At 37.5% G+C, this 17474-nt stretch overlaps 1 protein-coding gene across 2 annotated transcripts in view; it reads left to right on the top strand.

Annotated features, from left to right (window-relative positions):
• PRKG1 (protein kinase cGMP-dependent 1) overlaps positions 1-17474 on the top strand; it is a 374618-nt gene that overhangs the window by 326858 nt on the left and 30286 nt on the right. For both annotated transcript variants that reach the window (XM_053451150.1, XM_053451149.1), the window contains exon 8: positions 15920-15985. In XM_053451150.1, the coding sequence (XP_053307125.1) occupies positions 15920-15985 (66 nt within the window). The remainder of the gene's footprint in view (positions 1-15919; positions 15986-17474) is intronic.

Here is a 17474-nt window from a genome sequence, read left to right as displayed (position 1 = left end):
ATTTTGTTTATAGCCTGTTACAGAACAAAACTTCCAATTTTATGTAATAGCAAGACATGCCAAAAAACAGATAAACCAGATGTTCCAGTCTTGTTACCACCGTGGCCTCAACTTTTTGTTAGTTACCAGTAGCCAAACTTTCACTGTTCCGGCATAAATTAAACCTCAATTACTCTTTAATAGCATTTGGTGTGCGTTTGTCACTACAGGACAATTAAAGTATGATGAGGTAGGTAAATTACCAAATTATTTAGCAGCAAAAGAATTGTGTGATCCAAAACTCTTTGTTCCTTATGAGAATTTAGATTTTTTGTTTTAATTGCATATCATTATAGCCACTGTCTCTCCAAATTATTATTAGCGATGTTCCCCGTGGAGATCTCCAAGTATAAGTGCTATGTCATTATCTTAAACAGATGCACTGCTAAGACCTTATCACATTTGTATCCTGCCTTGTTACAGTCCATTATAAGATTAGGACAACATGAGTAACAGATAATCCAGAAACAAATAACAGATTAAGCATTAATCAGATTCAAAATTAGTGCCAGTTACATAAACCTTCTAGAAAACGTGGAATGGGTTAATGCAGGAGTAACAGAGATGTAGAGGGACACTTTGGCCATCAGATGCACTTTGCAAGCATTGTGGTGGTGGTGGTGGGGGGGGGTAGACAGAAAGAGATCCCACTGATTTCAAGCAACCGAACACTGGAGCGAAATGTCAGACTATGGAGGAGCTGCAGCTTCACCTTAAGAGTAAGTATGCATATAAAAACCCATGAAGTAGTTTAATGCGAACATGTAGTCATTTGCTTACTAGTGCCATATAACATCAAAATATTTTACAAAACAACAAGTTATATTCCTAACTGCTCCTGCCTAATCTGCCCACCCTATTAAAGGCAACCTGGGGCTATCCTTGCCCCCTTGTTGTAACCTGGGGTATCTCCATCCAAGAGAAGTTTCCAAGTATGAAAATATATGATTTTTTTTTTCTATCTGTATAGTAAAAGGCTAAAAAGAAAACCCACAAAAAATTGTTAGCAAATATTGTCAATTTGTCAATTTTTATTGGCTGATGCCAACCTGGACTCTGTATCTGGCCCTATATTAGCTTCTGGCCTATTGAAAAGATCAATACTATACAATACCGTAAACATTCTTGCTTTTCACATATGATTCCTGACAGTAAGAGAATTTCCACCTCATTGGGTATTGTGACAGCGGGGAGTAGGGATGAGAGATGCGTACCACTCGCTTTCACTTTACTCGTAACCCTACTGTTGGCTGCATCAATATAAGAATATCATATGTGCATATACCTATTCCACGAAGAGTCTGAATAAATCAGATCTTATATAAGAAGACAGTAATACATTCCAAAAAACAACATTAAAAGCATTCTCATTCTATAAATATTTCAAACCTGCTTAGGTTTGGGAAGCATGATCTCTGGCTTGAGCAGATCGCTTAATCTAAAATCTTTATACTTTATCGGTACTTATATATATATTATCACTCAATATATATCACTCAACGCCATGCATTCAGATACTTTGATAAGTATTAATACATCTGCTTACCTGCTAATTTAGCTATTTTTATTTTTTGTACTCATTATGCAAATTGATATAATACAATGTTCAAAACAATCAATTAAATCAATATACTAGAAATAACTTTTTTCATCAAAGAGTTTTGTTGGCGTAGCAAGTTGCTTATAGCTATACTCGAACTATGGGACTGTCATTCAGCAAAGTCCATCACAGAAAAAGTATATTTTACTGTATCAATTTCTTTAAAACGTAATGACAATCAAGGTAGAAATACAGTCGTTTTGGTAATAATTATGCTAATATTGCCTATTACTATTCTGACCTTTTTTTCTAGGAACCATGAATTCTGCAAACTATGTCCTCACTGTATAAATTATCATAATATATATGGTCGCCCGGTATGATCAAAAAACTGCTGTCTGCAAATACTGCCATTTAGGGTGTAAATTCCTTGTGACACAGAGCAATTAGTGGTTGGACTAAAGCTGTGAACTAATACAACACACTTAGAATGCAGTATAAATAGTATTCCCACTGATATGAAAAAAGATGTGAAAAAGTCATTTTTAACACAAGAAAGCTATTATATTGCTCAACTAGGGCTTTATAAACAAATTAAAATGGGACAGAGAGAGGGATATTAGAATGAAACATGTGGATGGGGTACCTGGTATGGTTAAAAGGATTTATTTGGGATATGACCAAGAAAGCATGATAAGCATGAAAGACTGTTTTTGCACAGTCTCTTTCTTATTGTGGAATTGTGAACACTGACCTTAACTGAGGCAAGTAAAGTCTGTAGTTCTTTACAGGGGCGTACCTAGAGTATTTGGCACCCGGGGCAGAGCCTGTATGTGGCACCCCCCCACACACACACTTTAAAACTGCATAGCTTCTACCGTTATATACCAGCGCAGACACTGAAGGTGGTACAGCATTACTGTTATTATTATATACTGAGGCAGACATTGACGGTGGTACAGCATAACACTTATCACTATATACTGAGGCAGACAATGACGGTGGTACAGCATAACACCTATCACTATATACTGAGGCACACATTGACGGTGGTACAGCGTAATCCCTATCACTATACATTGAGCCAGACATTGACAATAGTGCAGCATAACCCCAATCACTATATACTAAGCCAAACATTGATGTGGTGTAGGCCTACCACTTCATTAGTAGTAGGGATGCACCAAAACGAATTCTGGACTGAAACCGAAAATGCAGCATTTACCTGGCCGAAACCGAATAGGACCCCCCCACACCATAAAAAAAATCTAGCACTTTTATTTAAAGTAAGTAACACACCAAAATAGGACAAAACAATTAAATTACAATATTAATATATATATATATGATTGTTAACAGCAATCACATTCCTATCATGCCCAGGCATACCCAGATTCCAGGAGGCACTCGCAGACTTGGCATGATAGGAGTATGATTGCCCTATCTACCCCGTCTCACTCCCTTCTGCCTATGTACCCCCTCCTAACTATCTACCCTCTCCCTCTTTGAAGTTCACTTACCTTTCAGGAGTCCTGCGGTGGGGGTCCAAGGCTTCTGTCTCCCAGCTCTGCCACTGTATGGAACAGTATAGAGTGATGGGAGTTATGATGTACTTTACAGCATAATTATATAATGAAAAATACATTGGAAATGGTACAGCATAACACCCATCACTCTCACACACTTACCAATCCACACACTTACCAATCCACACACTTACCAATCCACACATATACCAATCCACACACATACCAATCCACACACATACCAATCCACACATATACCAATACACTCTCACTCTCACTGAATGCTTTCCTACCTTTCCTCTTTTCTCCTTACAGCTCCTTTTCCTTCTCTTCGCTCCTCTTCTTCAGTTCTTCTGTCTTCTTCCGGGTCAGAGGGCATGGACAGCGGTGGGCGCGGCTTCAGTGTTGTGCGCCGGGATCTGACAACAAAGGGAGATCCTTGAACCGGCTTAAACCGGCTTGCGAGCCTGCTCCTCCAGCGGCGGACATTACTGTCCATCTCTGGAGGGGTGCCGGGTGCCGGCAAGTTGGCACCCCCCTGATGAGCGGCACCCAGTGCGGACCGCCCCCCCTGCCCCCCGTTAGGTACCCTCCTGGATGGGTTGCCGGTGCTCTCTTGGAGGTTTTTTTTTAGTAAACCTGCCACTCCTGATAAAAGTTTACTCTTCCAAGTTTTCTCCATTTCTAGATACTGGTTCTCACTGTGGTTCACTGGAGCCCCAGAGCCTTAGAAATGGCTTTGTTTCTCATCTGTTATTGAATTTCTTTAACACCATGTGCTGCTTTTTGAGACCTTTGCAAGAAAGGTTCCAATTAAATTATGTTTAGGTTCACTATGACCGGCAATAATCATACCTGGATGTGTTTAGTGAAACTGAACCCAATAAGCAATTAAATGTGGTTAATTGGTTGATTTAGTAACCAAGGGGGAAAATCCTTTTTCACATACGGCTAGGCAAAGTTTGATTGACCTTTTTCCTCTGTACATCATCATTTAAAAACTGCATTTTGTGTTTACTCAGGATATCTTTATTTATTTAGTATTAAAATCGGTTTGATGATCTGAAACAGTAAAGTGTGACAAATGTGCAAAACTAGAAGAAATTGTGAAGGTGCAAATACATTTTTCACAGCACTGTAATACTGGAAGTTTAAGCTTGGAACTCATTGAGTGATACTAATGACATAAGCAGCAATTGATATAAAAGGACAAACAAAACATAAAAACATACAAGGGTCTCCAAGTCTGTTTCCTCTTTGCTCTCTCGCTCCTTTCCCTCCTACTACCCACCCCTGGCATAGCTCAACTAGACCCTTTGTTAAGCCAGTCACTCACAGGAGAGAGAGAGAGAGGTCAAGGTAGCCTGCCCTGGGAAGTTCCCAGGAAAGAATATGATTATCTCTGAAAAGAAAAAGGGAGGTATCAAATATAGGTTGTTGTATTCAATTAACCCGATTTCTCATTTGATTTGTTTTGTTCAGATTTAGAATAACAAAACATTCAATACTAACAAGCCTTAAAAAAACTATTCGCATGGAAGAATCTTTGACCCAGAAGTCACTTGGACTCTTACAAATTGTCAACCTTAAAATCTGGGGAAATTATCACAGCATGTACAGTACATCTGCCCTTAACACATGTTATAATTTTGTTAGAAATTGAAAACAACATTGTAGAACACTAATCAAACAAATTACCTGCAATCACAGAGTGTGTACATCCACAAGGATGTTATGAAACACTCCATAATTGCAGGCCAATCTCTTGCTACAAATATACCATTAGTCGAATGGTCATTACCATTTTTAACGTTAAACGAGCAGACCGTGTTGAACAAATTGGTGCCACCAAGCAACTTTGCCCTTGACTTTACAGAGTACATCTTCTTTCTTGCTCTCACTGAGACAAAAAATTATTGATTTAAAATGTTTGAACCATAAAATATCAGTTTCTTCTCAGTTATGACTTCTAGGACATTCATAATTTTTTAGTCTTTTAATAAAATTCAAGGTCAAATATCTTTTTCGTAAAAAATGGACCTTATACTTTGCCAAAAAAGTATTTTTTTTTTATTTTGTTCTTAATTTTTCTACTGAATGTAGTGGGGTAAAGGTTATGACACGATTAAGATTTTAAGGCCTTCCTTGGAGAATATTTTTATAGACCACCCAATTTTAAAGCAGAAAAGTTTATAACTTACTGGTAATATTGTTCTATTCAATATATTACATAGGTTATTAGATTAATAAAGTTGTTAGACATTTAATGCATTCTCCAGATCATTTAGTTTCAGAGTTTGGGCCAGGATTAAAGCACCATGCACATGATTGAATGTAAAAATGTAAAATACATTGTTTCCACTTGCATTACCTTTCCCTGCTTTCTAGGATGATGTAAATGTGAATGGCGCATGTAAAAGAGTATCAGAACAATTACCTATACTGTCACCATCAGAACTTTTGGCTAAAGTAAATCAAGTTATATCAAGTAAATCCCTGCATGCTTTTCTCCCTGCTCCTTAACAATCCTCAGAATGGCTGCTTGAACCCAGAGCCACCACGGGGCAACTACAGGCTTAAAACCTGGTGCCCAAGCCATTCCCATTTGCGTGCCCCATGACCATCATCTTGTTTTGCCTGTTGCTCCGCTGATGATCCACCACGCCTTACAATCCTGTAAGCATTCTTTATGAGAGCAATGTCAAGTATATGGTTAGTGGTGCCTATGTGCCTCTATTCTTTGAGGCCTCCTATAACACGCATACATACTAACACGCAAACTCATTCTAACACTCACTCTAACACAGCGCACTAACATTTACACACATTCTTTCTCCTGCTCCTCCATCTCCCAGATGCCACTAACCCTAGGCTTACAGACATACACACTGTTGCTAACACCATATACTAATCTACACTTAAACACACTAACACCATGTGTTACTACACACAAGCTATCATCAGATGCTCATGCACACGCATGCTAACACCAAACAGTAATAAACAAACTCCCTAACACGATATTCTGATATACACAGTGTTAGTGTCAGTGTGAGTGTGTAAGTAAATATATACTGACCACATCAGGATGGTCGATCCTATGGCATAAGCAAAAGGTAGATTGTATTATCTTGTAAAAAATAAGCACAGCACATAATAAGAGACAAAAAAATTCTTCAATTGTGTTCTGGAATTAAAGTGGGCATTCTAGAGAAAGCTTTCGGCTCACTGCTAGATTTTCTTCCTTTCGTGTAATTAAATAGGTAAATGTCGTATCATCATCTGTACCCTTTGATCAGTGAAGAAAGATTGCGGATGTATAGCTTTGTAGTAGAAATACTTGGTACTCCTGTAGACTTGCGCCGATGCTGATCTGTTAGAGCCTCAGTGTTGTCAATAACAAGAAAAATTACAAACATCTTCTCGGTCTGGAACAGGCTGTCAGGAGAATTGTATTTGTTCTGCCAAGTTTATTTCTAACTTCCATCAGGGAAGAAGACCAGTGTAACATAATCTAGATGAATATTTCATGGCGATAAAGGTAGAGAGAAGACACAAGGTATGATCGCAAGCTCCAAAAAAAATGATTAAGAAGCAAATTATAAAAAAGTAATAAGCTTTAGTCGTTAATATAAATAAAGGTGTTGTATTATATACAAAGGTTGCTACTTGAAGAATTAAGTCTTCACCACTGAGCCTTCGATGTGGCTCTTCATCAGGACATGTGATGGAACTGGTGTCTAGTTCTGTTAATAATATATACAGTGCTACAGAATAGATGGAGATCATAGAGGGACATAATGGGTTCAAAGTAACACCTGACCCTTATGCTAGCAAAATCAATCCCCTTCTTTTAACAATGCCTTGCCTCTTAATGAGGAAGGTATTGTATGCAAGTTTGTGGCTTTGCTGCTTTAATCAGGTTACATGCAGTTCTATGTTACATACTAATTCTGTTACATACTATTGAAAAGCCACTCTAAAAAGTCCTATAAGCATTTGCAACTTACAAAGATACACATGTACTGTTCATACTTACATAACAAATCACCATGTTAAACACATGAACGGGGTGCAGTGACACGTTAAATCTGGCCAAAGAGGACTTAATTAAGAAGGAGACAAAGAAGTCTACAGGCAGCTTTCGTAAATTTTTAGATTCCTTACAATATATATCAATATTTCTACTCAACCATGATCCCTTGTCATACCTTTCTGTATTCACTTGTTTATTTGTGAACATAGTACTATCGGGTGTCATTTAATTCGTTTTATATAGACACTAATCTGCATATTCCTTCCTGGTTATGCCGATTGTATTCTTGGAATCCAGCTCTCCATATGGCTAGGTTTGCTGTTTGTATGTGCACCGCTTCGCTCTCTATATCTTTATTTGGGATTTGTTGAATTTTCTTCTAGCTGTAGAATGTGTCGTCAGATAAGAACCATTCTGCCCATCTAGCCTGCCCAATTTCTGAATACTTTTCATTAGTCCCGGGCCTTATCTTATATATCTTGGAGCGCCTTATGGCTTTAATTTCAGACTATGTTCTCCTGTTGTGGTAGCTTTTCTTCTTTTAAATTCAGTATAGTGTCCTGCTTTATCCTTTGCCCTTTGCTATGGGACAAGTATTTCAAGTGTTTGGTATTATTATTATTTTTTTTTTATTGTTTTGGAAGCAAGCAATAATTCTTTTAATCCAAAGCATAACTTACATTCACAAAATCAATAGTACCTTTTATATAAAGTAATAGTTATTTCTCTAAGATAATCAGCGGGTCACCAAACCGACTGCTCATTAAAGTAAAGAAAAGTTCTAGGTGTTTATGTCAAATAAGCTGTTGGAATCTGCCATCATTGTACCATTTGATCGTGTTCATTGTACAGTTGTATAATTGTAGACTGCCTATTATTTTTTATCTAGGAGATAAAATTGTGGCAAATATTTTTTTTATGATATGAATTGGTCCCTGAGTTTCCAACTTCAGTAATGTGTTGCATCTGCGAAGATGAACAGGCAAGCTATTTGTGGGTACTGGCAAGCTGTTTGTGGACAAAGGTGGCATAGGCAAGCTGTGGCACCGACAAGCATTTGGGGGGCATAGACAGCACAGGCATACTTTTTGGGGTTCACTTACAAGCCATTTAGGGTTGGTACATACAAGCTGTTTGGGGTCTAAGATGGCACTGTGGGACGTGTTGCTTTGTGAGGTTTGGGCCCCCGGGGACTTCCAAGTTTTGACATATGTGTCTGAAAGGTTAGTATGCATACCATTTTAAAATCTGGCACTTTGCAGCTGCCACTAGCACATCTAAATCTGTGAAACGTCTAGTATTATAGAACTGATTTTGCGCAGTTATTTTTTATGTGGAAAACAGCCACTTTATTTTAAATAGAGGATGATTTGAAGTCTACGGAAAGACAGCAATCTCTCTAAATTAGCAAAATATTTATTTAAAATAACTATAGCTAATGTATTAGCACTCTGCGTTTATGTCCGCCTTGACCTTGACGAATCATTAAATTTCTATTCAAATATCAGCCAGGGCAAATTCCATAGACTTTGTGCTACACAAAGCATGAGACATCCATGCTGTGATAATGTAAAGCTGTCAAGCTTCTGTTGTAGTATCTTGCTTGTACTTACAGACAAATTTCCATCTTGTAATGGGGCTATGCAAATGTCAACTTGTGGAATAAATTTATCCCTCAAGAACGTTTGTATGACAAAGGATGATGTGTGTAGAGCTCGGGGGGTGGTACAGGGCTTCACATCTGGCCCTTTAAGCCCCTTCCTCTAGCACCCAGGCACTTAGTTGGTGGAGGGTTGTCCGCCCAGAGACCCAGGTTTCTGGTTGGAAATGATTCTTGTACCCCCAACATTTTAGGTGTCTAAGTAGGGACACCTGTATTGTAAGGTGTAGCAGGAGTTGGGGGGTTATGGGGCTGGTCCCGTTAGTAGGTGGGAAGGAAATCTGGTCACTTACCTGCCTTACTCAAATAACCACCTCATGACACTAGCATCACAAGAAGAACACATTGGCACAACAATGGAGGTCTGTGCATAACCAGCGCAGACCTCCATTGATATTTCACCTACCTACCTGCTCCCATGACCCAAAGTTTTCTGGTGGTGACCCGGACACCAGGAGAAGCAACGCATCTCCCAGACTCACCAGACGACACACAGACCGTTTCTGGGAATGCCCCTGGAGCAAGAAACAGATTGAAGGATAGGATAGGATTTAGAGTAAAATAAGGACAGAGCAGTGTTATGAGTTGGTGGGACTAGCAGAACACTAGAGGCAGGATCAGCTTGGAATACCAGTAACCAGCGTGGGTAACTAGAACTCCTAGAGCATATCCAGAGCTGCATAGACATGTATTTCACATACACCTGTATGTAAACTCCAGAAGTTACTAGGCACATGCATGTGTTTTTATGTGTATTGGTTTTGAAAAATAGAAAGAAAGGCTTATCTTTTCAGCCTGCAAAGCTGAGCATCCAATCTGTTCCTCTGAAAGTGTTATTGTATAAAGCTGATTGTTAAGTATCTACGAACACATTTTGCATTGTTTATGAAGGCCATTCGTCATTTTCTGTTTGAATGTTCAGCACAGCTTGCTCTTTAAACACCTGCTGCTGGACTGCAAGGGTCTTATAAGATATCCATCTGTCTGGTACTGTGTATCATTTTTTGTTCTTCTCTCATTCATCGCCTGAAACATTCTTTGACATTTTTTTTTCTAATGCTAACACAGTCTGTGTGTTTACATAGGAAATATAAGATGACATCAAGTCGATGACCTTCATTTTTGTCATAAATTAGACAGTCTTTGTTTTCCTAACCAGTTATTTAAGCTCAATTTTTTTCTCTCCAAAAACTGAATTTGGATTTATATCGGCTTGAAGTCAGCCAATAAGCTTAGGTTTACACCTCCATATAATTTTTTCTAAAGTTACATGTGAAAAATGTATAGGCTCTAACTATATATGATGACTGGTGTATGTCCAGGAGCTATGATGTCATGTTAGTAGTATGTCTGCTGTTCTTGGTGTATTTATGTATACTGTTTTTTTATGTATTTTTTCTTATTTCCGCTTACCTAAATTTGTCCTGAACCACATTTACGGCATTGTCAAAGGAATATTCATCATATGTTATATGACCAGAAAACAGGGCCAGACTGGCGATGATTAAGGGGGTCCGGCACTTTAAGGCATGTGGCTACCAATTGACATAAGTGCCACAGCCAGCTGGATATGTGCAGTCTCATGTTACATTTTTATTTTCACACTTAACACTGCAGGATCCGAACTGCCACTAGATAGGCAGATCAGATAAGTATTGGGTGCTATTAGCCAGCAGCCCACTGGCCAGTCCAGGCCTACCAGAAAATAGTTAAAAAATGGATTGCCATATAGCAGATACAGACACTCTACTGTGACAACAAAATAAGTTCTGAAAGGACAGCAGAAATTCACCTTACCTTAGTAAAACTCATAAATATTTCAAATGTTAAATGCAAAAGTAAAGTACTTTTAAAATGTATTTGATAGGGGAAAGCACTTTAGAGTATTATCAGCTACAGCATGTCCACCATTATCAGATACACCATTGTGTTTTTATTAAGTAATGTAGATTCTAATTATACATTCAAGGTGATTGCAAAAAAACAAAATAAAAAACACACCACCTAAGATATGTGAACACACAGTACTGAAAGCTTGGATCATTTCTTTCCAATTCCTATGTGCAAGACAACAGATATAAGGTTTCACTTGTGCTGGCAGAGAATATCTGCTAATACGCAGAACAGAAACCTTGCATAAGGGAACTGTCAGCAGCTGAATAAGTTCTTTCTTTTTTTTCTCTGTGTTGTCTTTTGTTAGTTTTTTTTTATACGTCATTCAAATATAAATGCAGGGTTTAATGCTTGAGCATCCATAACCTTGTAAATATGGAGGAGGAAAACATGTGAAATCCGCAGTTACGAGTAACAGGATGAGATTCACATACCGGACACAAGTTAAAAAGAAGGTTATTATGACACCAACCTGTAAACATGGATTACGGAGGCTCTGACTCGGACTCCTCTTATACCCGGCACCGTTCTTGGGGATGGAGTGATGATAGTGATGCAGAAGAAAACATTTCTGAGTTAGTAGCTGGCATATTGCCTTTTGGTTAATATATGATGTTTTGAAAAGTCTTACTAACATTTAAAATAGCATTTGGGAAAATTAAGATATACGTGAAAAATATATGTAGTAACACACATGTATTTGTATAATGCCATTATTAGCAACTTCTATACAAATGAAGGAAGGAACTTTTGCACTTAGCTTTAGAAGAAGCTGCTGCTCTAGAGCTGCAGTGAACGCACCTTCTGTAGTCATTTTTGTGCAACCTTTGGCTGCTTGAACCAGCCAATCAGTGACAAGAAAGCTATCCCATTGAAAGCAGTGGGAGTGCTTTCCGCACATGTGCACTGGGGTTTGGTTAGACACCATGGAGCTCTTGTGCAAGCCAGAACTGCTGGCTGGCAGTGAGTATAGCATGCATGTGCTTTGGCAAGCAGCACATATGTTCATCCAAGCTTAGTAGCTGGGAGATGGTGAAAGAGGTAAATGCATAGGGAGTATTCTGCTGAATTCCTACAAGTATTTGCAAGGGAGTCAAAACAGTAATTTAAAGGGGGCACTCAGCTATTATATTAATTAATGTGCGTATTATAGCAGGATGTTCCTTTAATAATTTCATTGATTACAAATAACAATATTTAGTTGTCTAAAAAAGGCACAGATGGTCAGCGCTTACTGTATCCAGTGACGTTTCCTGGCCAAACTTCGACCTCTCGTTGTCGCGCTGCACAATTACCAAGTAACAAGAGAGATCTTTAATCCCCCCAACCAGCCTATTTATGTTATGGACGCTGTGCTGACTCGGCACAGCCTCCCTAGACTTCATTAAAAGGCTATGCGCATTTCTGATACAGCACGCCGGGATATGACGACAGAGGTCACGTGGACTGGGGGAGCTGCCTTAGGTCAGGCCTAAGGTGGCCCCAAAGGTAACTACAGCACTGACTGTATCCAAAGCATTGTTTACCATTAATATTCTAGGTAGTTAAAAATCGTAATGACTCTCCGACTGTAGCAGATTTTATTAGCTTAGGGTCACTGACTGCAGGTAATTCACTGAATTATCTACACAGACACAGAGGTTCAGTAAATAAAAAGCACTAATTTATTAATGAAAGTCTTTTCTTTGGAAATTACAATACGTGCCTCTCAGAAAAGCTACATTACACAGAAGATGTATCATTCCAACAATCTGCAACACTTAATTCTGGTTAGTTGGCCAAGGAGCTGGTCCTGGATAGCAGCAGTACATTAAAAAAATGTTGCAAACATAAACATGTAGGTATAGATTGTTGTATCATATACAACACAATTTTAAACAGTAAATCTAAGATACCTCTACAGTTTATTTACAAAAACTAGCATTTTCAGCTCAGTTTAATCTTGCTGCCAGCACTATGTATAGTATTATACAGGCCCAAACCTAATCTCAAGAAGAGTCTGGTTAGCCTACTATAATATATGGTAAAATCAGTTCATAGATTAAACTATTACATAAGTTATAGTGGGTAAAGGTGATGGAAAACCCTTCCACTAACATTTAGGGGTATGTAGAAGTATTATTAAACACTCATCTACAGACACCAGACAAGCCAGAAATCTCATGGTGCTGCAACCACAAGGGATTCTGGGTAGGCACATGTAAATATGGTTAACAATTATCACCATTTGCCTCTATATCCACTTTATATTGGGTAGAATATTGGCATGATTAATCACCACTATCCCCGCCAAAAGAAAACTGCCCTGCAGACATGAGAAAGTAAATCTTCACCTGGAGACTTTGGGTCAAAGCCCATCTTAGAACTGGGGTTGGCCCTTCTGTACGCATAATGAAGCTGGAGGTGAAACCACAACTGTCCTGTAAGCTCACCAGAAAACTCCTGTTTGGACAATTAAACTTTTTAAAGGTGGCTGTTTTTGACATTGTTTTCACAGTAATCATAGGGACTTGCTGCAGTTTTGTAAATTCTCCAATGATTGGTACAAGAAAGAGAACTGTGTGAGTTGGCACGACTGGATACCATTAAGAAAACAGCATTAAAACCATCACTGTTGCTGCTTACAAAAAAGAAAAAAATAGAAAGACATTTTTTAGGGCTAATATTGTCTGAAACACAAAACAATCATTCGTGACACCAAGATTGCAATCAGATTTTAACTTTAATAAACTTTATAGCTGCTCTTAATTTCTATAACATCCTTTCTTGAAGGTTTCTTCAATAGCATCTCCTCCAGAGTAGAGCAGTGATCCTCACATTTTCCATAACTCTCTGCAAAAATTTGGTTAGGCTTTATTCCAGGTAGATAACGTTCACCCGAAGCAAAATGCAAAACACCTTGAACATATGAAAGGTAAGTATGCAGATTATAGTAAACTTTAGAGCATATAACAAGTTTTCTTGTACTTGTCTTGTAATGTATCCAAGGAAAGAACATTTACATGTCTTGCTTTTAGTTAAATGTCTACTATGGAAAGAATAAATGTGCATTTTACATGGTATACTCTGTCAACCCCTTCCTGAAACTCTCACTGACTTCATTAAACTGACAAGCCGTAATTAAGAACTGTGTGTAAACTATCATGATTCTACTAATGGTGTTTTTAGAATAAACTGTAATTACGACTACATTTACATAAGCATTGCACTTTAAAACTGAGTCACGTGCAAGTGATTGACTCTTTGGTTAAGAGAAAATGTACTGATTAAGAATTCCTGTTGCATATTTAGATAAAGATGGTGTTGTTTATTGTGTAGAGCAGCACGGATTGTCCTCTTGGAGATGCTTTACCCATGCTTAAAGAGGATGTTTTGTCTGTTTGCGTTGTGAAGAATATCTATACTTTACCTTTACGTACTATCTTCGTGGGATTTAGAGTGTACAAATCAAGGACAAAATAATATAACAGATAGAAATGTCTACAGTAGGAATGGCTGAAACAGTCCACCAAAAAAAGCTTATGTGCAAAAATGCTGTCCTAGAATGTCTGTGAACACATGTAAATTTCACTAATTGGTAAGATGTGATCTCAATGTTGTCCTAGACATGCAAACATATTTCTGCTGATCCCAACAAGTAGGAGGAAGTTCACATATTTTAAGGGACTTTTCTGATGAAACCAAAGTGAAAGCTAGAGATCATGAAAGTGTATGTAGATGTCCACTAGACTATTTCATGGATATTGGCCCACAGAAGATAGAGTCTTTAGTAGTTTAAACCATTTAGTGGCAACAAAAACAAGAAGACTTCACAACTTCTTGCAGTTCCATCTGAAGAAGAAACCTTAAAAGCTTATGTTACTCCATGAGATGTCATTGTCTATAACAATGTTGGATCAGGCTTACTGAACTATATCACAGACTTACTAAATACTCTGCTGAGGCAATGCCTAAAGGCTATGGTTCTGCATTGTAAATCATGTACATGCATGTGTGTAACATATAGCTCATTATTCCATATGTTCTTCCTTATTACATAAATATATTCATTATATGCATACCTGGGAACTCTCTGTTGCTTTAAATTATATTATATTATTTAAAAAAACATTAAATCTTATGTATGTTAGCCCGGTCTGTGTCTTTCTGCTCTGGCAGGTGAGTGGGGTTTGGTCATACCCACTCCACAGCTTACTTCTGCCCACTTCCCTCACACCCCCTGAGAGGCTGTTTGTGGCTAGCCGAGCATATATGCAGCAAGCCTTGCCTTTTTTATCACTTCATTTATGGATAACCCTAGCTTTAGTACATGCAGCTCAACTACATTTTTAAACTAAGGACCTTGCAGTCCTTGGGGACTGGAGTTGTGCACCCTTGTTGTTTATAATTCAGTGCCATTATCCTGGCTGAGTATTCTGCTTTTTTTCGTATTCATTATTGATGGTGATACACTTGTATCCAGTGAGTACCTAATCCTCGGTTTCCCCTGTCTCTGTCATTGAGAGCCTTTTGAATAATTACCAAAATACTAAACATTAAAAAGCTTGTTCGTAAAACATATTTTAATATTTAATTTATGTTGCATATTTACCATATTATGATGATGATGATGACCGATCTGTTTACTAGATTTACAGGTGCAGATTCGTTATTACCGACCCAATAAAAGACCAAAATCTATAAAATGTCCCATAAAACAGTAGCTTATTAGTTTTTGCCTTTTTACTGCACGTCGAACAAGTTGGCTGTAGTATTGTGTGCTGTGCAATTTACTCAGTTCACAATAATCAGAAAAAAAAGTGTACGAAAGAAATGTAATAACATCTGTCAGGAGCCATTATAGTATTTTTATAGAGCTGTAAATTGTTCTGTGTCTGTAGTGCAGAAGGAATGTGTTTGTCCTTTTTTAACCGATATTGTACAATATTTCTTAAATACCAGAAAACAGCCTGTTAGACCAAATCAATACAAATACAAAAACGATAATTGCATTAGTGAATATTGTATAATGATTTCTGTTCTTAATGAACTTAAAAAAAACCCTTTTTTTTTTGCTGATTTTTCCTTAACCCATTCCCTTTTTTGTTTACATCTTATTAATTCTAAACTTTTCTTGTGCTGGATAAGTCAATATTTAGAAATATTATTTATTTATATTACAAATTAGTATTTATTTGTACATTATGTTGTTCTCAAAATTCCCATTTTTTTTTCTTCTTCTTCAGGGAAGATGTCCGAACAGCAAATGTGATTGCTGCTGAAGCTGTGACTTGCCTTGTGATTGACAGAGAGTAAGTTTTTTCTTTTTTTTTACATAGGTTTATATGTTTTCATGTTGGCATAAAGACACAGTTTCTGTTTAGTTTAGGGATATTTTAGATAGGAACATCTCTATTTTTAGGGTTAAAAGTGCCATCTCTAACTAGCAATACACATATTCATATGTTTCATTTTTGTTTACAAAAATGTATTACAATGCAACCACACCTACCTGGGCACCATTATATCCTGTCACAGTCCCTCCATAGTGTTAATGGGCTTGTTAAAATGTGATCTCTGTGCTTCTCAACCAATTTATGGAGCACTGGCGCACCAGTGAGCTTGATCGGTCAATAAGGCCATCTGCCACCAGAGGAACTACCTCCCATCTGGATCTAGAGCTAATCATATAAGGTTTAATAGTGCAATATTATGATCATTTTGAATCTTTCAACTTCTGGTAGGACCCTGTAGATCTAGATGGGTCTAGGCTGCTTTTATATGCCTACAAACACTGGGATTGCTGGCTATAGATTTTACTTCTGAAATCCATAGCATCGGGGTCGAAGGGAAGTTCACTGTTTGTATTTAGCAAGTAATATTCTTAATCCAAATATGTGTTGCAGCACCTGCCAACCTTTGACCAAGCTGTAATAACACATGACATGATGTGTCTTCTATGTTCCTTTCTTTTTCTGTTACTAAATTTACTGATCACTTAGACAAGTGCTACCTGATGATATCCCCAACTCAGTAGAGAAATAGGCATGTTCGTGTCCCACTGCAGAGAAGATTTATATCATTGGTGGCAAAGATCACAGTGGTTCATTGTCAGAGCAGATACTAAGGAGCAATTTTTCCCATTGTCACCTAATTGCCCCTAATCTGCCCAAGTGTATTCTTTACCACATCACTGAAAAAAGAGTGCGCCTCTATGAATGCTGTGGTTTTCAAAACCAGCAATATGCTGTAGGTGAAAGAAGGTTGATAATAATCGCAATTTAAGCCAAATGATGTACATGAAAGGTTAATAACATACTATATATATATATATATATATATATATATATATATATATATATATATATATCTATATCGCATAATAATACAAAATATCAGACCTATAAGCAAAATTGGTCACTAGTACTTATTGGTAGGTTCTTCATTTATCATTGCATCTTATTGGCTGATACATCTAAAAAGATCAAATTTTACATTTTTATAGCTAAAAACACCAAATTTGTTTCTCTTTTTCATAATTCATATAGAAATAGCAACAATGCTTTTCCATTAAAGAACAGTAATTGTATTCTCTATGATGTTTAATAACCCCTAATGAGATTTGTTTTGCAGTTTTAATCACATGAAACAAACAGAAACATTTAAAAAAAAATAGTTTCTATGGCAACAACCTATCAACGTCTGCTTCTGTGTCACATGGCAATTCAGTATTCCTAGTAAAAATTCTGAAAAGACTAAAAACGTCTGAAAAGACTAAACTTTACTTGATTAAAGACTAAT

The sequence above is a fragment of the Spea bombifrons genome, chromosome 11 (genome assembly GCF_027358695.1).
Source record: "Spea bombifrons isolate aSpeBom1 chromosome 11, aSpeBom1.2.pri, whole genome shotgun sequence".
NCBI lineage: Eukaryota > Metazoa > Chordata > Amphibia > Anura > Pelobatidae > Spea > Spea bombifrons.
Note: the sequence above shows the minus strand (reverse complement) of the source record. Positions and strands in the feature narration are given on the sequence as shown.